Source organism: Salvia splendens, chromosome 12, assembly GCF_004379255.2.
Source record: "Salvia splendens isolate huo1 chromosome 12, SspV2, whole genome shotgun sequence".
NCBI lineage: Eukaryota > Viridiplantae > Streptophyta > Magnoliopsida > Lamiales > Lamiaceae > Salvia > Salvia splendens.
The window spans coordinates 1,417,699-1,440,788 of NC_056043.1; the positions used below are offsets into that span (position 1 = coordinate 1,417,699).

The 23,090-nt window shown below is 39.7% G+C and overlaps 2 protein-coding genes and 1 long non-coding RNA gene across 4 annotated transcripts; 1 reads left to right on the forward strand and 2 right to left on the reverse strand.

Annotated features, from left to right (window-relative positions):
- The first annotated feature begins 1,392 nt into the window (after positions 1-1,392).
- Positions 1,393-15,444, forward strand: LOC121758303. Its single transcript, XR_006041407.1, has 6 exons — positions 1,393-1,532; positions 14,005-14,257; positions 14,341-14,579; positions 14,848-14,965; positions 15,115-15,201; positions 15,306-15,444. It is a non-coding gene; the product is annotated as an uncharacterized LOC121758303 (long non-coding RNA).
- Positions 15,445-15,452: 8 nt separating this feature from the next.
- LOC121758302 (mitotic checkpoint serine/threonine-protein kinase BUB1-like) lies at positions 15,453-19,324 on the reverse strand. 2 transcript variants are annotated; one of them, XM_042153713.1, is made up of 14 exons: positions 19,223-19,324; positions 18,988-19,138; positions 18,502-18,659; positions 18,318-18,408; positions 18,005-18,115; positions 17,834-17,921; positions 17,180-17,283; positions 17,022-17,093; positions 16,855-16,944; positions 16,621-16,778; positions 16,456-16,516; positions 16,235-16,369; positions 15,900-16,021; positions 15,453-15,824 (listed from the first exon to the last, which is right to left on the reverse strand). In XM_042153713.1, the coding sequence occupies exons 1-14, from the start codon at positions 19,303-19,305 to the stop codon at positions 15,635-15,637; spliced, it is 1,614 nt and encodes a 537-aa protein (XP_042009647.1). In that variant the 5' UTR covers positions 19,306-19,324; the 3' UTR covers positions 15,453-15,634. The 2 variants fall into 2 exon arrangements, with proteins under 2 accessions (XP_042009647.1, XP_042009648.1); XM_042153714.1 differs by lacking the exon at positions 18,005-18,115.
- An 874-nt stretch (positions 19,325-20,198) lies between these two features.
- LOC121757369 (squamosa promoter-binding protein 1-like) lies at positions 20,199-22,099 on the reverse strand. Its single transcript, XM_042152924.1, has 2 exons — positions 21,656-22,099; positions 20,199-20,688 (listed from the first exon to the last, which is right to left on the reverse strand). The coding sequence occupies exons 1-2, from the start codon at positions 21,949-21,951 to the stop codon at positions 20,460-20,462; spliced, it is 525 nt and encodes a 174-aa protein (XP_042008858.1). The 5' UTR covers positions 21,952-22,099; the 3' UTR covers positions 20,199-20,459.
- Positions 22,100-23,090: the final 991 nt, after the last annotated feature.

Here is a 23,090-nt window from a genome sequence, read left to right on the forward strand (position 1 = left end):
GGTCGCATCCTCCTGGGCGGCCTGGTGTTGCACCTGTTGAATCAGAGCATTCCAGCTGTCTCTCCACAAATTGTTCATTTCCGACCACAAATTGTAGTGAGAGAAATTTTTAGTGATGTCGAGTTGGAATGGTGTGAAAATAATGAATGGAGTGGGGTGTATTTATAGGTGAATTAAAATGAAAAAAAAAATTGAAAATCGTCAACCAGCGCGGCGGACAGTGCCGCCACTATAGGGGCCGCGCCTATCGCCGCGTCCGCCCCGGAGGAGCCGCTTCCTCGCCCCGGAGTCGGCTGAAGCCCGTCCGCCGCCACCGCCCCCATTTCGGTGTCCACCTCGCGGGCGGACACCAACTCCACTATAACCGCCCCCGCTTCCGCCCCCAACCGCGGCTATCCATAGTGGATACCCTTATCAGAGTTTTTAAAAGAATAATTGTCATTTAATATCACAATTTTGTGTTGATTTTTAGTTAATCTCCTAATATGTAAATATGTTGTGTGTCTTGTGACAATGAAACGACATCGTTCCACACAACACTATATCATTCTATTTGAGTGTTAACTGAAAAGACGTTAATTTAATCATTTATTTTGATTTTTGAGTATTGATTAAAACAACGCTGATTCATCTAAAATAAAGTGGTTTTGTTGACATATTTGATTTTGTCACAAAAGTTTCAATTTTGACTAGGACAGTTATGAAAATACAAAATTACATAGTATGATTTTATTTTCGATTTCAAAAGTTATGAAATTGAATGAAAGTCAACAAAATGCTAGTATATGATTTAAATGAATATTATACACACACATAATATAATAATATATGTATATTGTTGGAATTAAGGTTTAATTAATTACTTTTTCATTTTTAAGTTTTTGGTAAGTATTAACTTATTCAAAATCGATGAGATCTCTTCATTTTTTAATGTAATCTTGAAATTTTACACACAATTTTAATCATCATTCATCATCCATAATTTGATCCTTAGGGTAATGTTATCAGAAAATATTTATTCTGAAAATACTCCTATACCCACTTCACATGCATGTATGGTAAGATTACGCATATCTAAAAATACATAATGTGACATTTTCTACATAGAATATTCCCATACAACAACGTGACATGAGAAAAATCCAAATGCACTACAAATTTGTAATGTATTAAATGTTTTAAAAAAAATCACAGATTCGACACATGTATGTGGGCTTTTGATTGGTAAAAGTTACTACAAAGATTGAGACATTAAGTGATGGACCCAATTGAATGCTTCCAACACCAAGAAAACTCTATCTACATATCTTGTTGTAGTAAAATATTCATAATAAAATTATGGAATCTTCGAAAGTAATATAACAGTTGACATGATGCAACTATTCGTGTAGTTTTGCTCCTCTTTAAATTATTCTACTATGTCATCCAATTTTGAACTATTCTCACAACATCAACATTTATTTAGAAATTTCAGTTTAATTGATCACTTCTTCGAATTCTTCAAGCAGCCTCAAAATTTGCACTCTTCTCCTGTGAGTCTCTCTCTCTCTCTCTCTGTGTTTGCTGTTGTTGCTATCGTCGTAGGTTTGGTTTGGCGTCGTCTGTGTTTTTGTTGGGGTGTTGTTTTGTTGTTGTTTGGTTTTAGGTTATTCGAGCATTTTTTTATGTCACAATTTATTGATTCTTCTATCATTTGTAAATATTTGAAGTGAAAAACAATCTTATATATACTCATGATCATTTTTTTAGCTAAATTCCCACTTAATTTGTTGTCGATTGTTGCTTCTACTATGTTGTTTTGCTGGGGGTGTTAGAAATGAGTCACACATCCCTAAAAAAAGGCTTATAAAGGGGGAGTGTTATCCACTCTTATATAGATTTATATAGATGAGATAGGATCATCAACAGATTGATATCGAAAAAAGATTTAGATATTTAACACGCTCTTGCACGTGTGGGTCTGAATGAACATCGGTTCCATCATGTGGGTAGACAAAATAAGATGTAGTATAAGAGTTCATCATCGATGTGGGCCGGAATTAAGATCAGACTTCCATTCGTGAGGTAAAGAGATCCATCACCGACTTAGACACGCTCTGATTTCCATAATAGAAATTATTCACTCATCCTCTTAGAAGGGGTCATAAGGGGGAGGGTTTATCCATGCTTTTATACATTAGATAAAGAGAAATAATCCAAGTCGATGTAGGACAAGATTTAGAGATTTATTGTAGTAGGTTAGAGTTGGTTACACATATATGTGTTTTCGTTGGGGTTTACTTTTGTTGTTGTTGTTGATGTTAGTTTTAAGTTAGAGAACTTCTAGTTTTTTTATGTCGAACCATCAGCTCGGGAACCAATTGGATTGGATGATTTTTTTTGCATCAAAAGGAAAAATTAGGCACCAAACCTTAAATTTTGAGTCATCAAAACTTATTAGATCTACCATTTGTGTTTAAAATAAATAAAGACTTGCTATTATATAGTATGATTTGATTTATCTTATAATTTTTTATATAGATTTATGCATTATCTTATCACTTTCATTTAGATTAAATTAATATATCTAGAAACTTCAGTGATTGGTATTGAAGTTGGACTAGTTCGTTAGAGTACAAATTATTACTCCCCCATTCCCCCAAATAATTGTCCACTTTAGTTCCAACATGAATTTTAAGAAATGTAAATGAAAGTGGATTGAAAAAGTTAGTGGAATATATGTCTCACTTTTAAATATTAATTTTATAATAAAATGTGAGTGAAATGAGTTAGTGGAATGTGAGACCTATTACCATTTATGGTAAAAAAGTGAAAGTGGACAATTAATGGGAGACGGACGAAAATGACAAAAGTGGACAATTAATGAGGACGGGGGAGTATATTATTATCTATTTTCAAAATTCAAAAATCTAACATAACATTTTAGATGTTTCTCGAGATCTTATTGCATGATGATTATTATAATAATAATAATAATAATAATAATAATAATAATAATAATAATAATAATAATAATAATAATAATAATAATAATAATAATAATAATAATAATAATAATAATAATAATAAAGAAGGTTATTTTGAAATTCAATGCATAATCATTAAAATGGACCATATAATTTTCAAATGCAAAAAGCTATTCAACCACGTGCTTTTTGCAGTAAGCTTCAATAAATTGGGGATAAGGACCATACTATTTTCAATCGCTTTTGTGTCCTATATTATGGAATGAATTAAATGCTCAAATTAATTGGTATATGATTTAAATGCTCAAATTTATTCACATTATATTAACCATTCCTACTTATTCGAGTGAGATTGTTGCATCCAACGAACACATAATTATAGTCATAAATAAAACTATAGTTATCTACACAAATTAAACGTGTTACTAAATTACTATAGATAAATTGATATTTATTCATACTATAAATACAAATAAATCACGTTATGGCTGATTAGCATCACTCTCTCGACCTACAGAGCTAGGAAAAGAGGCGAATTTCTCGTAAATGGCGGCCCAAATCAGCGAAAACTAGTTGATTAGAAACGTAGAAGAAGGTGGAGATAAGAAGAGCTCAATAAGTGACCGGATATGGATCGAGAGCAAGAAAATTTGTCTAGTGGCAGCGCCGGCAATGTTTTGTCGGTTCACGACGTTTGGGACCGGTGTAATCAGCCAAGCCTTCATCGGCCATGACGGATCGAAGGAGCTGGCTGATGGAGTACGTACTAAACAAGCCCAACAGCAGTAAAGCCCAAGAAAGAGTATCAGTTCGGCATGACTAAAGAGTTCAGTTCGGCACAACCAAAGAGTTCGGCCCCAGCCTACAGCTCGGTAAAAGCCAACCGATCAAACTCTGCTCTCAGGTCGGCATCAAGCTCTACTCTCAGATCGGCAAAAGCTGCTCGACAATAATTCAGCAGTTCGGTCTCAGTATTCGACCGAACTAGGAGATAGTGGACTCATGCAGAACCTCCACGACCTCCACTACACCCACGATCTATTTAGTGGTGTCAAGCAGTCATTAACTCATGCAGGATAGTGGACCCATGCAAGATCGCCACGATCTCCACGACATCCACTACCTAGTAAATAGCTGCATGCCACGATCTTGGTCCTTGGTATAAATAAGAACCTAGATCAAATAGATAGGGTGAGCTTCTAGACATTCTCTCGATCTCTAGAGAAAAATACAAGATAGCAAATCTGTATTGTAAGCTGTAGAAAACAGATCAAGCAATACAACTCTGCCCTCTTTTCTTCCCGTGGACGTAGATTTACCTCAGTAAATCGAACCACGTAAAATCATTTGTGTCGTGATCTTCATTCTCTACCAGCATTTTACAAACACCAAAAATTCGCCGACTCATCACTGGCGCCGTCTGTGGGAAACAGAGAACCAAATTTGTGATAAAGCGAATTTTTGACCCTTTTTCTACCCCAAAAAAATGCATACCAGATCACATAACACCCATAATACCGTTCGTGATAATCGTGAGGAAGCTAGTCCAGCTCGCAGGTCTGAAAAACGGCCTCGGGAGACATCTACCTCCGGTTCTCACGAAGAAGGAACAAGCCACTCCAGGAGTCATCGCACCGAGTCTTCCCAGCAGCCTGATTTGAACGAAGCTGTCAAGCTGTTCTTGGCCGAGAAGCAGGAGGAGTTCTTAACCTTCCTGCAGAAGAGCCAACAGTCGGAGAAGATAACGGCGGATTCTCCCTCCTCATCCAGACATGAAAGTCACTACCGCAGTAGTGACGTGTCTTCCAGGAGAAAGAATCCTCAACCCCGACATGTTCCTGTTCCTCCTCGGTACCGGAACCACAGGAGAACTTCATCTCCTCCGTACCGAAGAGATGTCGGGTTCGCCATGTACGGAGCATTAAAGACTCCGTTCTCGGACGATATCACCCGAACTCCTTTGCCGCGGAACTACCGAACTCCGTCGATAACCTATGACGGACTCGTGGATCCTCATGACTTCTTGGGACGCTATCAGTATAATATGGCGAACCAGGGTCTCAATGAGGTCCACATGTGCAAGCTGTTCCCCGAGCTGCTCATCGGGAACGCCAGAAGGTGGTTCGACAGCCTTCCTCAAGGCAGCATTAGATCCTACCGAGATCTAATGGATGCTTTCCACAGGAGGTTCTTTCAGAAAGCGGAAGCCCGAAGCACTTCGGCTCAGCTGCTTTCTATACGTCAAGGTCGCGACGAAAAGATCAGCGACTTCCTGACGAGATTCCACAAGGAATGCCTACAAGTAGATGATCTCAACGATCTACTTGTCATTTCGGCATTCCAAAATGGAATCCAGCCCGGAGCTCTCTACAGAAAGCTCGTGGAATGCAGTCCGCAAACAGCTCAAGAGATGTGGGACATTGCGGACCAGTACTCCCGGGCCGATGAGGCAGACCGTCGCAAACGGTCGTTAGACAGCTCATCGTCCCGAGGAGACAGAAGGAAGCCCGATCATAGCGATCAGGGGCATCCTCGCCGGACTCCATTTGAAAGAATTCAAAGGGCTCCGGTGCAAGACAGATTGGGACCCCGTCTCAATCCCGAGAAGCCGCCCGCTCAGTTCGTACCGCTGAACAAGTCAAGAGCGGAAATTTTCGAACTACATTCCGATATGTTCGAAAGACCAAAGCGGATGACGAAATCAGCCTCGCGGCGACCTCAGGATCAATATTGCTCCTTCCATCAAACCCACGGTCACGATACCGAGGAGTGCCGAGATTTGGCTGCAGGTATTGATGTTCTTGTGAAAACAGGAACGTTAAAAAAATACCAAAGCAAGCAGCCGAAAAAGAACAAAAGGCAGAGAGGTGCGAACTGCAATCCTCAGGATCCGAAAAGGCATGAGGATCCCGAAGACGACGACGAGCCGCAATATGATGGAGTAATCCTGACTATTGATGCTCTCCCTGCCGGGAAGACTAAGTCGTCCCTAAAAGCAGAACGCAGAGGTTCCAATCAAGAGGAGCCAACACATAAAAGGCTGAAGAAAGACGAAGTGATTACATTTTCAGACGCCGACCCCGTCCCAGCCATTTCTCCTCACCAAGACGCTATTGTCATTCAAGCCGGAGTGGCAAACAAACTAATCCACAGAGTATTTGTGGATACAGGAGCGTCAGTCAGCATTCTTTTTAAAGAATGTTTCGATAAAATGGAAGTGGATCCAGCTCGACTCAGTCCGGCTCCACTTCCTCTGAAAAGTTTCGCCCAGGAGGACACCCGCCCTGAAGGTATTATCAGCCTTCCGATCACGGTGGGAAAAGCGCCTACAAGCTCCAATACGATGATCGAGTTCTTTGTGGTGAAAGCTCGGTCTCCGTACAACATCATCCTGGGGAGAGACTGGCTCAACACAGTTCGGGCCGTTTGCTCTACTTATCACCTCACCATCAAGATCCCCACTAAAGGTGGGATAGCGGTTATCCGAGGTGATCAAAAGAGAGCAAAAGAATGTCTGCAGATTGCGCTTAAAAGTGCCGAGCAATTAGTTCGGCACCATCAAGCATAGCAATCACAGCAACCGGAGTCAGAGGCAAGCGAGATGACCGAAGTCACTTCAGAGCCGAACTCAATGACCGTTCAGTTATACGAAGATGATCCATCCAGAACGGTCAAGATCGGCTTCGCAGGAACGCCTCTACTCCGGGAAAAAACCATCCAGCTCCTCAAGGAGTATAAAGACGTCTTTGCATGGTCTCCGTTGGACATGACCGGAGTGCCCCCCGAGGTAATCACTCATCGGTTAAATATTGATCCTTCAGTCCGGCCGATAAAACAGAAGCAAAGACTCTTTGCAGCAGAAAGAAGCCAAGTCATCCATGACGAAGTCCGCCAATTGCTAAAAGCGGATGTACTATTCGAGGTGAAATATCCTTCCTGGGTGGCCAATCCTGTAATGATCAAGAAAAAAGAAGGAGGATGGCGGATGTGCATAGATTTTACCGATCTAAACAAGCACTGTCCTAAAGATTGCTATCCCCTTCCGAATATAGATAAAAAAGTAGAAGCTTTGATCGGCTTCGAAATTTTCTGTTTTCTTGATTTATACAAAGGATATCACCAAGTATTGATGGATGAGAGTGACGCTCCGAAAACAGCTTTCATTACCGATTTCGGCATTTTCGCTTATAAAAAGATGCCATTCGGTTTAAAGAATGCCGGAGCCACTTATCAAAGGATGGTAGACAAGCTTTTTCGGCACCTGATTGGAAAGGAGGTCGAAGTGTATGTTGACGATATCGTTGTCAAAAGCAAAAGCACTTCGGAGTACGAGCACAACCTCAAGTCCACTCTCAACGTGCTCAAGAAAGCCAACCTCAAACTTAATCCCCAAAAGTGTACCTTTTTGGTAGATTCGGGAAAGTTTCTGGGTTGTTGGGTTTCAAAGGACGGACTCAAGGCAAACCCCTCAAAAGTTCAAGTCGTTCAGAACATGGCAATGCCGAAGTCCATACATGACGTGCAAAGGCTAACCGGATGTCTAGCCGCACTGAATCGATTCCTTTCCCAAGCAGCCGAAAAGCAACTGCCGTTCTTCAAGGTGTTGAAAAAGGCACCAAAGTTCGAGTGGGGAGCCGAGCAGAAAAAGGCCTTTGACGAGCTCAAAAGTTATCTAGTCGAGCTTCCTATTCTCTCTGCTCCAACCGAAGCCGAAGTAATATTCTTATACTTAGCGGCTTCAGATCAAACCATCAGCGCGGTGCTTGTACGAGAAGAAGGCCTAAAGCAGTTTCCCATCTACTTTACAAGCCGAGCATTAAGAGGTCCAGAAACAAGGTATCAACCTCTGGAAAAAATTGCTCTGGCGCTAGTAAATGCAGCAAGGAGACTGCGGCCATACTTCTATGCTCACAAGGTAGGCGTCTTAACCGATCTGCCTCTTCGGCAAGTTTTGACCAAGCCAGAAGCATCAGGCAGAATCGCCAAATGGGCCATAGAGCTGGGAGAACACTCAATCGAGTACCTACCTCGGAAAGCCATCAAGGGACAAGCCTTGGCAGATTTTCTTACAGAGGCCAAGTTCGATCAAGCAATCCCTGTCATTGCCGAACAGAAAAATTCTGCCAATGCCGAACTAGCACAGCCCTTGGAATCCGAAGTAGAGCCGCCAGACTGCTGGAGCGGATTCGTAGATGGAGCTTCAAACAAGATGGGAAGTGGAGCTGGTATTTTACTCGTCGCTCCCGACGGACACGAGGTAACCTACTCACTTCGGTTCCTATTCCCCACTACTAATAATGAAGCCGAGTACGAAGCCCTCCTGGCCGGACTCCAGTTAGCGCAAAGTCTGCTCGTCAAATCTCTCAAAGTCCATTGTGATTCACAAGTCATAGTAAATCACATGTTGGGTACAAGTGAAGCCCGTGACGAGAGAATGAAGAAGTATTTGGACAAAGCGCAAAGCATCAGCCGAAGTTTCTCCTATTTTCGGATAATCCGCGTTCCCAGAGCGGAAAATAGCCAAGCAGATACCTTAAGTAAGTTGGCCTCAGATCCGAGCTCAAAGGCGGAAGAATTAATGCATCGAAGCATTGATGAAGCCGAGGTACATTCAGTATCCAGCTCGCCGAACTGGATGACGCCGATCTTGCAGTATCTGGATCAAGGACAATTGCCCGAGGATAAGAGAGAAGCTCGGAAGATCACGTACCGAGCACTTCGGTACGAACTTCATGAAGGAGTCCTCTTTAGAAAGTCTTACCTCCAGCCGTTATTGCGGTGCGTAGGACCAGAAGAGACGGACTACATCCTCAGAGAAGTTCATGAAGGATCGTGCGGCAGCCACATCGGAGCTAGAGCTTTAGCTAAAAAAGTTCTAAGATGGGGATATTATTGGCCAACCTTGGTACAAGAAGCAGTGCAGCTCGTCAAGACATGCCCGAAGTGCCAAATCCATGCAAATATCCCAAGAATGCCGCAGACCGATCTATCCACTATGCAAAGCCCTTGGCCTTTCATGCAATGGGGCATAGACATAGTGGGACCACTTCCTCAAGCTCCTCGGCAAATGAAATTCCTAATCGTTGCCGTGGACTACTTTACGAAGTGGGTGGAAGCTGAACCATTAGCTACGATAACGAGCTCGAAGGCATTGGATTTCGTCTGGAAGAACATAGTGTGCCGATTTGGCATACCCCACATCCTCATCTCGGATAACGGGACTCAGTTCACCGACAAGACGTTCAAGAATTGGTGCCAAGAGCTGAATATTCAACAGCGGTTCACTTCGGTCTCTCATCCACAAGCAAACGGACAAACGGAGGTAACAAATCGTATCCTGGTAAAAGGGTTAAAAGCTCGGTTAGAACAAGCCAAAGGACAATGGGTAGAAAATCTCCCTCAAGTCCTATGGTCCTACCGAACTACACCCACAACCTCCAATGGTGAAACTCCGTACAGTCTGGTGTACGGCACTGAAGCCGTAATTCCGGTAGAGATCGGCGTACCCAGTCCCCGAACTCTAAATTTCTCCTCAGAAATGAATGACGACGGACTGAGAGCCGAGCTAGATCTTGCCGAAGAAAGAAGAGAATTGGCATGCATAAAAGCAGCCAAGTACAAGGAGCAAGTAGCCCGGTATTACAACCAAAGGGTGAAGAAGCTGCAATTTCAAGTGGGAGATCTCGTCTTGAGAAACAACGAAGTAAGCCGAGCAGAAAAGCTGGGCAAGCTCGAACCCACATGGGAAGGTCCGTATCGGGTGTCAGAAGTCCTCGGCAAAGGGTCTTACAAATTGGCTCACATGTCAGGAGAACAGGTACCCCGAACATGGCACATTTCCAACCTCAAAAAGTTCCATTTGTAAGAGACAGTCCGGTCAGTCAGTCTTGAGTCCTGTTTGATCAATGTGCTTTATTTTGGTCTACTTGGTCTTTATTTGTCTCTGTGCGTTTTGTTTGTGTGTTTTGTCTGTCTCTGTGCGTGTCGTCTCTTACAAATGTTACTGAGGTATCTTGTTCTTCGAAGGCTGATCCCCTTCTTAGAACATATACAAGCTAAACGATTGTGAGTCAAAGCTTCTACAGAAGATACAAGACCACAATTCAGCTTAAACAAGCAGTTCGTCTGAAACGAGCTGCAACAAGCCAACGATTGTGAGTCAAAGCTTCTACAGAAGATACAAGACCTCAATTCAGCTTAAATAAGCAGTTCGTCTGAAACGAGCTGCAACAAGCCAACGATTGTGAGTCAAAGCTTCTACAGAAGATACAAGACCTCAATTCAGCTTAAACAAGCAGTTCGTCTGAAACGAGCTGCAACAAGCCAACGATTGTGAGTCAAAGCTTCTACAGAAGATACAAGACCTCAATTCAGCTTAAATAAGCAGTTCGTTTGAAACGAGCTGCAACAAGCCAACGATTGTGAGTCAAAGCTTCTACAGAAGATACAAGACCTCAATTCAGCTTAAACAAGCAGTTCGTCTGAAACGAGCTGCAATAAGCCAATGATCGTGAGTCAAAGCTTCTACAGAGGATACAAGACCACAATTCGGCTTAAAAACCAAGCACTTCGTCTGAAACGAACTGCAACAAAAGTCCGATTCACGCGATAAAACTTGCCTGAATTAGGACTAGGGAAAGTCCGATCCACGCGATAAAACTCGCCGAATTAGGACTAGGGAAAGTCCGATCCACGCGATAAAACTCGCCGAATTAGGACAAGGGAAAGTCCGATCCCCAAATTAGGACAACGGAAAGTCCGATCCGAGCGATAAAACTCGCCAAATTAGGACACAAGCTTAGTCCGGTCAAAGATGTTTATTTCATCAGACCAAAGACAAGCCCGGTCAAAGATGTTTATTTCATCAGACCAAAGATGAGTCCGGTCAAAGAAGAGTTCACTTCATAAAACCGAGGACAAACATCAACTTACCCCGTACCTTTATTCAGAATGCCGAACTAATTCACTTCGCTTTCCGGGGGGGGTTAGTGATGGAGTACGTACTAAACAAGCCCAACAGCAGTAAAGCCCAAGAAAGAGTATCAGTTCGGCATGACTAAAGAGTTCAGTTCGGCACAACCAAAGAGTTCGGCCCCAGCCTACAGCTCGGTAAAAGCCAACCGATCAAACTCTGCTCTCAGGTCGGCATCAAGCTCTACTCTCAGATCGGCAAAAGCTGCTCGGCAATAATTCAGCAGTTCGGTCTCAGTATTCGACCGAACTAGGAGATAGTGGACTCATGCAGAACCTCCACGACCTCCACTACACCCACGATCTATTTAGTGGTGTCAAGCAGTCATTAACTCATGCAGGATAGTGGACCCATGCAAGATCGCCACGATCTCCACGACATCCACTACCTAGTAAATAGCTGCATGCCACGATCTTGGTCCTTGGTATAAATAAGAACCTAGATCAAATAGATAGGGTGAGCTTCTAGACATTCTCTCGATCTCTAGAGAAAAATACAAGATAGCAAATCTGTATTGTAAGCTGTAGAAAACAGATCAAGCAATACAACTCTGCCCTCTTTTCTTCCCGTGGACGTAGATTTACCTCAGTAAATCGAACCACGTAAAATCATTTGTGTCGTGATCTTCATTCTCTACCAGCATTTTACAAACACCAAAAATTCGCCGACTCATCACTGGCCGCCTTCGCTCTCGTCTTCACCGTCTTCGTCAGATTTGCTCAAGGTATATTGGTACGCTCGTGTCCCTCTCTTCAACACTATCCTTTAGTCACAATCGATAATATTTTAGCTAATTTTTTTAATGAAAAGAAAATTATATTAAAATTGTGAAAATTAACATTTTTTTTCACATAACAACTAAAAAATTTCATTTAGAGTTCAATGTTGATGATAGTCACTTTGTTTATAGAAAAATATAACTAGCCACAATTTTTAAAATATATATATAGTGATTTGAACTCAAAATAAATAGGGGAGTGAGTAGGAAACATTTATTATTTATAATACATTTATTTCTATCCAATATGATCAGGATCAGGGTCATTTTTATGAGAGTGATCTGAAATTAAGTTATTTGGCCTAGTATATTTTAATATAGTCCCCAACCCCTCTGACATAAGTGTATTCATTTGCAATAAATAAATTCGAGCTAAAATCAAATAATCACTTATCAGATGCAAAATCACCCAAATGGAGTAGTATATTAGTACCAAAATATGACATCACTTATTCGATTATTTCAGCAGTCGAGTAATAGGTACTATCAGAACGTGACATCACTTATGCACTTATTCAAATGACATACTTAAATGACAACATGATGATTCATTTCATGAACTTTTTATGTGGGTTCAAATTTTAATTGAGACTTAGAGTCGATCCACCTAAAAATCTGACGAGCTGACTCATCATTTCGTTATTTACTTAAATTTTTCATAAATTTACGGGTTTTCAAAGCATCAGGGCACATTTTACAAAAAACGCTGAAAGTCGGGTGCAATGCAGCTAGGGATGGCAAACGGGCTAGAGACGCTATGCGGGCAAGCCTATGGGGCCCAACAGTACCACATGCTCGGCAACTACCTCCAGCGCCCGTGGCTCGTCTTGATCATCGCCTCCACGGTCATCGTTCCCTTCTTCATCCTGACGGCGCCTAACCTCAAAGCGCTAGGCCAGGAGGCAGAGATTGCGGATATGGCGCAGTCGATGGCCACGTGGATGGTCCCGGTGGTGTATTCGTTCGTCCTCGCCTACACCTGCCAGATGTACCTGCAGGCGAAGAGCAAGAACATGATCATCGCCTACCTGGCCGCGGTCTCGTTGGCCCTGCACGTCTTCCTGTCGTGGCTGCTCACGATGAAGTTCGAGTTTGGGGTGACCGGTGCCATGGTTTCGACGGTGGTCGCCTTCTGGCTCCCCAACCTCAGCCAGCTGGCGTTTGTCGCCTGCGGGGACGTGGAGGGGGTTTTCGATGCTGGCCTTTAAAGACCTCTGGCCCATTTTAAAGCTCACCCTGTCCGCCGGCTCCATGCTCTGGTGAGTTGTCACACAGATCGAGGCATGTGGCGGAGCCAGAATTTTAAAAATAGATAGTCAAATTATACTCCCTCCGTCCCGGCCTAAACGAGACGTTTTTATTTTGGCACAAAAATTTAGGTAGTGGTGTTTAGTGAATTAAATTATTGATAGTAAAGTAGGAGAGAAAATAAAGTAAGAAAGAGAGAGAAAATAAAGTAAGAAAGGGGATAAAGTAAGAAAGAGAAAGAGAGAATAAAGTAGCATAAGGATAAAGTAGGTGAGATAAGATGATAAAGTAGGTGAGAAGAGTGAATTGATTATTGCTAAAAAAGGAAACGTCTCACTTAGGTTGGGACGTACCAAAAATGAATACGTCTCACTTATGCTGGGACAGAGGGAGTGTTTAAATACATATATAAAACATTGGAGGGAAATGTAGAATTAATACAATGTACTAAATAAAATATGATAATACTCCCTCCGTTTTTTAAAAATAGCAACTATTTCCATTTTGGGTCGTTCCTTAATAATAGAAGCTTTAGAATCTTTCTAATTTAGGACATGGACCCACAATCCACTAACTCTACTTTCACTACTTTTTCTCTTCCTCTCTCTTACTTTAGTCATTTTTCTTTTCCTCTCTCTTACTTTACCAATTTTTTTTACTTACTTTACCAATTGTGCATTAAAACTCGTGCTGTTTCAAATGTTTCTATTTTTTTAATACGGAGGGAGTAGTAAATAAGATAATAGTTAAAGCGGAGCCAAGGGTCAAGTCCTTCGCTCCGTTTTAGCACATATAGGGAGTTGGGGTGGGCTCGAGCACCCCCAAAATGGTTTTTTTTACAATTTTTGATGTTATGCATCATACTAAGCAGTGACTTTTAATCTTAATGTTATTTACTTATAGCGAAATTTTTGGCTCTGGCACTGATACTGACATCGACATTGGCATTGGTATTGACATATGTGTTAAGAATGAGTGTGTGTTTTAAGGTTATTTTGAGATGTTGAAGATGATTAGATTGTGTTTTTTTCTTTTGGCAGCCTTGTAGTGTGGTACTACCCTGTGATTATCCTTCTTACAGGAAACATGGCAATTGCTGAGGTGGCAATCGAGTCGAACTAAATATTAATATTCTCGTATTCAATTTTACGCTTGTTGAGACGAGCCCCGGGCTTATCTAGCTAACGAGCTTTTATCGAGTCGAGATCTGAATAGCTTGTTGCATCTTTTCTATAGCCTCAATATTAATGGTTGGGAATTGATGATATCTCTCGGGTTCATGGCTGCAGCAAGGTACCATGCAACTCTATTGTGTGTTTGTGTGTTTTTTATTGTAAAAATGGTACTTATTGATTATTGGATTCGACCGTTGTTAGTGTTCGGATATCGAACGAGCTCGGGGCAGGGAACTCGAAAGCTGCAAAATTCTCGATCGCGACGATTGTGATCACGTCTTTAAGCATAGGATTAGTGTTGTTTGTTGTGTTTCTGGTGTTTAGGCGGCGCGTGGCGTACCTATTCACCGATAGCGAGGAGGTCGCTGCGGTGGTGGATCACATGGGACCGTTGTTGGCCTTCTCCATACTCCTCAACAGTGTCCAACCGGCTCTTTCCGGTGAGCATCCGTCCATAGTCCTTACCCCTTTGATCGCAAAGATTTACGGTGAATGACATCTTTATGTTGGATGAATGCAACATTAGACAGTCATGAGAACTGACTTGCACTGAACGTATAAAGTATCTCCACTTAACTGCACTCAACGTCATAAAGTACATTTCAGTGTTCTTATAATGCTGGTGATACTTTATACGTTGAGTGCATTAATTTTATACATTAATTAAATGTGCTATTATGACGATTGGAAAATATGTATACGTGGCAGGTGTTGCAATAAGATCCGGATGCAGGGTACGGTTGCGTGGGTGAACCTGACTACATATTATATTATTGGGCTTCCCGTTGGAATCGTGCTTCTATACTTCCTCGATTGGGGAGTTGAAGTATGTTCTCGACTCAATCCTTTATCTAAATCTTTTGACGAGGACGCCAAACGACGTTGTTTTGAGATTTCTTCTCAAAATTTACATGTGAAAAGTACAATTTTATCTCTTTTTCACATTTTGTCTTACAAAATGCACTTGTTTTGTAGGGCATTTGGATCAGGACGATGATAGTCGTGCTCATTCAGTCTCTCGTACTAGTTTGGATTACTTATGGAATAAATTGGGAGAAACAGGTGAGAGTAGATGATCCCTCTTGATAGAATTATTTTTACAATATTTTCTATAAATTGTTCATTTTATTTAATTATTTATTGTTCTTAATGTTTGTGTGGTAAAGGTGGAGATTGCTCACGGAAGAGTAAACAGATGGCTTGTGAAAGATGAACAAAATTAATAGTGTGGGATTACAGATTCCAGGCCTTGATGAATGGTTCTTAATAATTTAAATTTCAAACAATTAAATTGGAGATGGTGGAATGCTATATATGGAGTGTTAATTACTATCTAAATAAAATGGTCCTACTAATTTCTTCCATTCACTCATTTGTATACATTACTTTGATGAAAACATATAGAGAACACACTTTGCAGTTAGCAGCTAATATGCTCTACACACACACACACACACACTAAATCAAAACATTACTAACACACTCAACAATTCAGCTATTTCCCAAACATAGATGTTCTTTGTTTCACAAGTAATTCCTTCAGCTTCTTGATCAGCTTCGGATCCGAGCACATGTAGTCCTGTAACAACTCCCGCAGAGACTGCAGTAACTTTTTGTGATCTTCGTCTGGATCGGAGTTGAGTAGCTTTGCAAACAAGTTCTTCCAGAGATCCACGTTCCAATACCTAAACAAACAAACTCATGGACTCACAACAACGTGTTGGAAGGTGAAACGAAGAGAGTGGAGAGTTTGCACGGACCGCTTGTAATGTGCTTTGGGCTGGTAATGGAAGCCTCCTTCTGGAGATGCTATCTTCTCAATCTCCATGTATTTGTTGTGTAGCATCATGTGAACTATAACGGACAGGCCATACAAGTCCACCTAGAACTCAACCGAACGTGTTCATCATCATGAATCGTATAAATGTAGCATGTATATATGGCTAGACATCAATATAGATGTAGAACCTTGTGCATGAACAGCATCTCATGAATATTTCAAATTGTAGCACATGTACATGGCTAGACATGATTAACCAGCAGATGTAGAACCTTGTGGATAAACAGAATCTCATGAATGAATGTATATATATACCTGAAATGTCCATGGTTTTTTTTCTTGCATTTCGATGCAACGGAAGCCTGAAGTTCTGCTATCTCCCATGAATTTGGTGCCTTCGGGGAAGGAACTTAGATCTATACCTCTTCCCCAGTCCACAAGGCATAGTCCCTGAATTGTGGAATGGAATTATGAAACTTGATAATATGGGAATGTTACCAAATGAATGTATAATTGCAAAGATATCTAGAAATAACCTGATCGGCCCATGTTCCAGCTCGAAGGCGGAAATCGTTTACATCCTCTGTTGGATCATCCCTGCCATTGTATATTATCATAGTTGTAGAATTAGATAACACTGAAATGATTGAACATGTCTAAAAGAAAGACTCCAGTTTGATAAGAAAAATATCATCAATTACCTAGAATATCGTATGAGCAAATTATCAGGTTTGAAGTCACCATGGATCATTGCAGCACAATGCAGAGTTTCTAGGATTTGAAGCATCTCAATGGTGTAATAAATGCATAATACTTCGTCCATGGACCCAAATATTAATTCATTAGAATTTATGGCATCCTGCAGATGATTGAATAGGAATAAGTATTGTAAACACTTCAAACTTACATAAGAATGAAAACAAGTAGATGCAAACCAGTAGAGTCCCATGAGCAAAATAATCCGTGACCAATACGCTATAGTCAGAATAGAGATGCAATGTGTGAGCAAAGCCAAAACTCTTCCTCTGAAAACCAGAAAACATTAATTAAGAGTTACGACTAATAGATACTAATAGGAGTAGTTCTTACTGTATTTACATACTTCTTTTTCAGGAATCCGAATGTCAAGTTGACGGTACATATAAAACTCCCAAGGAAATGGTGGCTTTTGAATCTGTCAGAAAATGGAAGGTTCAGACAAGGGGGTGATCACCCTGGATTGAAATCTATACGGTAAGCTGGAATGAACATTACAACTACCTTAAGGGCAACAACATGATCAGGGTTGCTGTCCACATATGCTTTGAACACCTGAGCAAAGCCACCCTGGCCTGCACATCCTTTGATCTGATAATTTTCTCCACCTTCAGGCATGACGAATCAAAACCAGACTGAAGTCAACAGCGGAAGGTATATTACGACAAGATTGGTAATTTGGTAGAGTACAAATATCACCATATAGCAGCTACCATGCATGCTTAAACCACTCAAGACCAAGAACATAGAGGTTCATTAAAGAATTTTATTTCTACCACTGAATCTGTGTTGATTCACTATCCTAAGATCAACTGTCTGTATAGACAATACTATAACCTCCATCTTCTGGATGCCCTTGGTTTGCTTGTAACTTCATCTTTTCACTGCCCTGCCTCAAAGTACCTTAACCAAGAACCATTTATAGACATTGCATCTAATATTTCTGGTACAACCCCAGGTGGACCAAGCATGGACCATTGTATAGCCAACAACCAGGCACGGAATTCAGTGTTATTCTATATGCTCCAATACTAGCATATGCATATGCAATTAAATCAAATTAGCCATTAGAGACAGATAGAGAATCAACATACTAAAACATTTAAGAACAGAATATTGATGCTTATGTCAATCATGCATTTTACAAAAAATGCTTACCTATATTGATGCTTTTGTTTTTAGCTGATTTCTGCAAGGTGGATAACGCCACTTTTCCAGGATATGCTTTATTACTTGATAGGTATCCCTAAAAAATATGCAATTTTCTTTAGATACCTTGAAAACATTTATACATGAAACTTTATATACACTCATAGATGACGGCCTCACCTCATATTGTACAACTTTAGAATTCATTTTCTGCAGTAGGTTTTTTAGGGTTGAGACAGACCATGGATTAATAAAATTATCTCCGTCCTCTACAGAAACACCATTTTTCATCTGACCAAATGTGAAAAGAACTTGATTTGTCAATATTTTCTATCTTTGTAACAGACATTATTAATCTACAGGCTCACTTGTAAGCATCAATACCAAACACTACGAGAAAATGTGTTACTTCAAAAAAAAAAGGCAATTCCCTTTCCTCTTTAGTCTTTAGTATAGTGTCTGAACAGAATAGGATGAATGAATTCCTTCATACCTTTTGAAATGATTCGTTAGATACCCTTTCAGACATCCTCTCGAGAAAGAGAACCTGAGCTTTTTTAAGTCTCCCCAGTGGCTCAGCTTTTCTGATAATGAAGAACAGCTTTATTATAGTAGAATATCAAAAAAAAATCATACAGTACTATAAAACTATCAATGGCAATGAGAAGTTAATAAACCTTGAGATGCCAAGATGATAAATCATACAAGCATCTATCAGTTTGCCTTTCGCTTCCAGAAACAAAGCGAATGATTCATAAAGCAGTGCTTTGCGTACACAAATCCTGTGCTCCTCCATTTCCTTAAAAACTCTTTCATAATCTGAGCTACCATCCATCTAGAAAGTATACAAAATAACATGAACAAATATTCCCAAAAAAGAGAGGCACATTTTTTACATCAGAAACTAGCACATTTATCCAACAGCATTTCTGTTGCATCAGATCACGAACATAATCCATAAAGTGGGAATTCAACTTAACCAATCGAATTAACCAAAAATATCTTACAATTCATAAAATCAGTTATTAGAGTGTATATTCAGCTGAAATGAATAATATACAAATTATAATAAACCAAAAACATAAAACCACAAAATAGTCAAGTAAACTGAAGCCAAAACATAACAGAAATCAAAACGAATAACAAAAAAAGCTAAACATTACATAGAGGAACCAGATCTTGAGAAATCTGATGTCGTCTCGATACCGCGGATCGGACTTGAAGCTATTAATGCAATTCGCAACGAGCGCATCGAAATCCGAAAAATTGATTCGGTCGCTCGAATTTTGACTTGGCAATGCCTCATAAATTGACCTTGAATTCGTATAAATTACAAATAAATTGGGGAAAAGTGCAAATCTGTATGACAAAATTAAGTGACAAAAGCAGATAACTCACTGGAGAAAAGGTAAGATAGGATCATCGCTAGCGGAGGAGGATACGCCGTTTCCGTTGCCGGAATTTCTCGAAACGACGGCCATGATTTTCTCAGATTCTTCCTCCGACGTGAAGCACGAAAAATGAGTGTTTGAATATTTGAAATGTGAAATCAAGCGGGAGTACCTTTCTTTCTTTTTGGTCCCTGCAGTTATCTTAATTACTTAAAAACCCCTATACCTCATTTGCTTTTTAATTTCTTAATTTCTTTTTGGTCCCTGCAGTTATCTTAATTTCTTTTGGGTCCCTGTAGTAATCTTAATATTGATAATTATACAAAATGATTATGATCATAGGGTAGTGATAAAATGCAAACTCATATATTGTACAAACTCCAAACTTTTCAACCCAACATCAACACAATGTCAATAAAGTGTAAAATTTCAAGATTTTGATGTTAATACAATGTCAATACAATGTCAACACAATTTCAACACAGCATCAACCGTTGACATTGTGTTGACATTTTTTGTTGCTATTATTTTATCATCTGTTGATATTTTCTAACGGTCCAGATCATAGTTTGGAGTTTGTACAATATTTACAGTTTGCATTTGATCACCCCTATGATGATAAATATAATTTCTAACTATTATGATCACAAGTATGATTACATAGATATTATAGTGATCTTTGAGAACTCTTCTTAAAAATGAGAGCTTAGAACCAATTACATCCTTTAGATTTCTTAAACCAATGTGAAAATGGTATAGTTGTCCTTTAAAGCTAAAATAATTATGATATATTCTAAAATTATGAAAGAAAATTATCAATAAGTATACTGATATTGTATATGAATAATTTTGTGACTGTGTCATTTAAATTTTGTTTGAGTTGGTAATGATTTTGAATTTCAAAGTACAATAATAATAGAGGGTGCATGAGTTGGTAATTATTTTGAATTTGGGTGTGAATGTTTAAATATTTCATGATCATCCATCAAGATATAGTACTACATATTGTTAATTAATTAGATTATTTATATACCCAAAAATCGGAGTAATACACCATATCATAATCATATACAAGTTCTAACAAACAATAGAGAATTAGAGATAGCCCATCATAGATCTCTAATTATACATAACTCAAGACCACATAAAATAAATAAAAGGCATACTAATTAATTAAGTCTTTAATAACATAATAACATATGATGAGGATTAATGACAGAAGAGAGGGAGCTCAATGAGATTAATTATCGGACATGGAAATGTTTGTAGGTTGAATTTTCTTGGACAGTCATTTGAATCCTCCCTCTATCATTCACTTGCCCACAAATCATCTCCTTCCCGCTGCCGCCCTTGATCTGGCCGCTCGTCGACCCTTCTCCGTCTCCCGGATTCTTCCTCCGCCTCTCGTTGTGGCCGGCCAACCGCCTCCGACAGCTCCTCTTTGCATCGTCGAATTCCGAGAGCTCATGGAACCTGCACCGTAAAATCGCATGATATGTTAAGATATTCGAGATAATGATGGATACGAAAAAATAGTCACACACAACAAAGGAAATGGGTGTGGTGGCTGTCACTGACAATGAGCTACTATACCGGGGATCAATGACTCTTGAAAGACCGAATTTAATGGTGTTTTTCGACCCTGATCATAGGTGATTGGTGGGGCCCACCCCACCTAGATCCACAGTTGATTATAATAAAATGATAATGACAATCTCATGCCTAATAAATGCCCATATTAGTCAATTTCATTCCGATCACACTTCCGGCACCGGTAATTTGATAATAACATCATCGAGATATTTATACCGAGACAAGACAACTAAAAGTAACATTTTTCATAACAACAACCTCTTTTTAACAAAATAGTAGTTGTAGTAGTAACAACTTTTATATGGCAATAAATACTATGGAAAGCATCATAACTTACTACTCCTTTTAATTTATCCAGCAATACAAATCTCGTTTGTCATTTTGATTCATTCAACTATCATTTTACTTATATAAATATTATAAATGGACATATAGGTTCCATATTTCCTCTAACTCATTTAAGTCGTATTTAAGTTTCAACTGATATTATACCTAAAAATCAAACTCGCATTCCACTAATTTTTTTCAATTCATATTTATTTATATCTTTAAACTAGAAAAAATAAGACTAATATATTTGCCAACTTAGGAAGTTATTTATAAGGATGAATTTGACTCAGTTAAAAACACTAACAACAATTTTATTAAGGAATTTCTTTAAAAATATAAAGAAATAGAAACCAACCATTTTACACACATATATAGACCAATCACAAAATCAAGAATTTCTGCATTAGTAACGAAAATTTATAATTCATGCAGTAGTAAAACAATTAAATCAATACTTATAAATTAGTTAGAAAAAAAAAAGAGATTAAATCCAAGGGGGAAAAAAGATAAAAAAAACCTGCTGCATTGCTGGCAGAAGCGCTGGCGGATTCCGGCGACGACGGCGACCTGCGCCTTGGCGTGGTGCTCGCAGACCTTATGGCGGCGGTGGTAAGCCTTGGCGGCGGCGAGATCAGCGGAGCACTTCTCAGCCTGGCAGCTCTTCATGGATGCCACGTCTCCGCCCTTCTTGGCGCCGGCGACCCTCTTCCTCTTGTCGTCCTCAGGCGCCACCTCATCATCGTCCGAGGAGGGGGCGCCGTCTCTCTTCATCATCTTCCCCTTCATGGGCTTGCCCTCATTCATCATGTTCATGGAAAATAAATAGTAGTGATCAAAATGTTATTATTGGGGTGGTGGGGTGAATGTGATGGGAATTTTGAGAGGAAAGGTGGAGTGATGGAGTTAGATGCTAGAGGACCACAATTTCCTTTCTTTTTTTATATACTAATAAAAATATAATTTCTATAATCATGTGTGTGTATATATATAGCACTTTATAGTTTTAAAAAACTATGAATTTTGGTCAAATTCTGGCATGTCTCGCGGCAACTTCTGGAAAAACCAATAAGTTTGGATTTGTTTGCAATTTTTCAATTGGTGTGGACGTCAATGTCATCTATTCATAAAGAAGATAGTGTCGTTTCGTTGAAAATATTAACAGTGTGTTACATGTAAGCGACTTGATTTTTCCGCAGTGCAATAATTGAAGATAAATCTAAATTTGACCAAACTTTATGACTTTTTTAAAAATATACCATGTGTGTGTGTGTGTGTGATGTGGAATGTAAAGAACAAGGTATCCATCTGTATACTTGTGTATGTGGGGAAGCTACCTAGTGAGCGAGTATAGAAGATCACATCGTGGAGTATAGAAGATCACATCAAGGAAAACGACGTGGGATTACTATCGTCCATGGCGTTTTCATGCTTTTTCTTATGGGTTTTGAATTGATTAATCATGTATATGTGTGTATACTAAATTATGTATATGGGTTTTCATGCTAGTATCTAGATATTCTTCTTAAGTTCATAAGCTTCATGTAGACTAAATTATAGTATTGCATTATGGGATCTATATCATGGATAAATTCATGTAAGCCCATAATTGTTTTGGCCTTTTGGGGTTGCCGGTTTTATACATCTTGTTGTAATGCATTGAAAGCATCTTGTAGGACTAGCATATGTATAGTTGTATAGGAGTATAACGGTTCTGTTTAATAGCGAGTTAAAGAAACATAATTTATTGAGTTGGATGCAGTGAAGAAGGTCGGTTCTGGCGGACACTCAATCTCACTAAACAATGCTAGAAACCAAACAAGTGAGTTTATGCCAAAACACTAGTATATCGAGAGAGCGCATTTGTCTACAACTCCGATATTTATTGCTAGAAACTATTGTGAGATACTGGAGCCTGTAACAATTAAACCCTTTAGGAGTCAACATCCTCATTG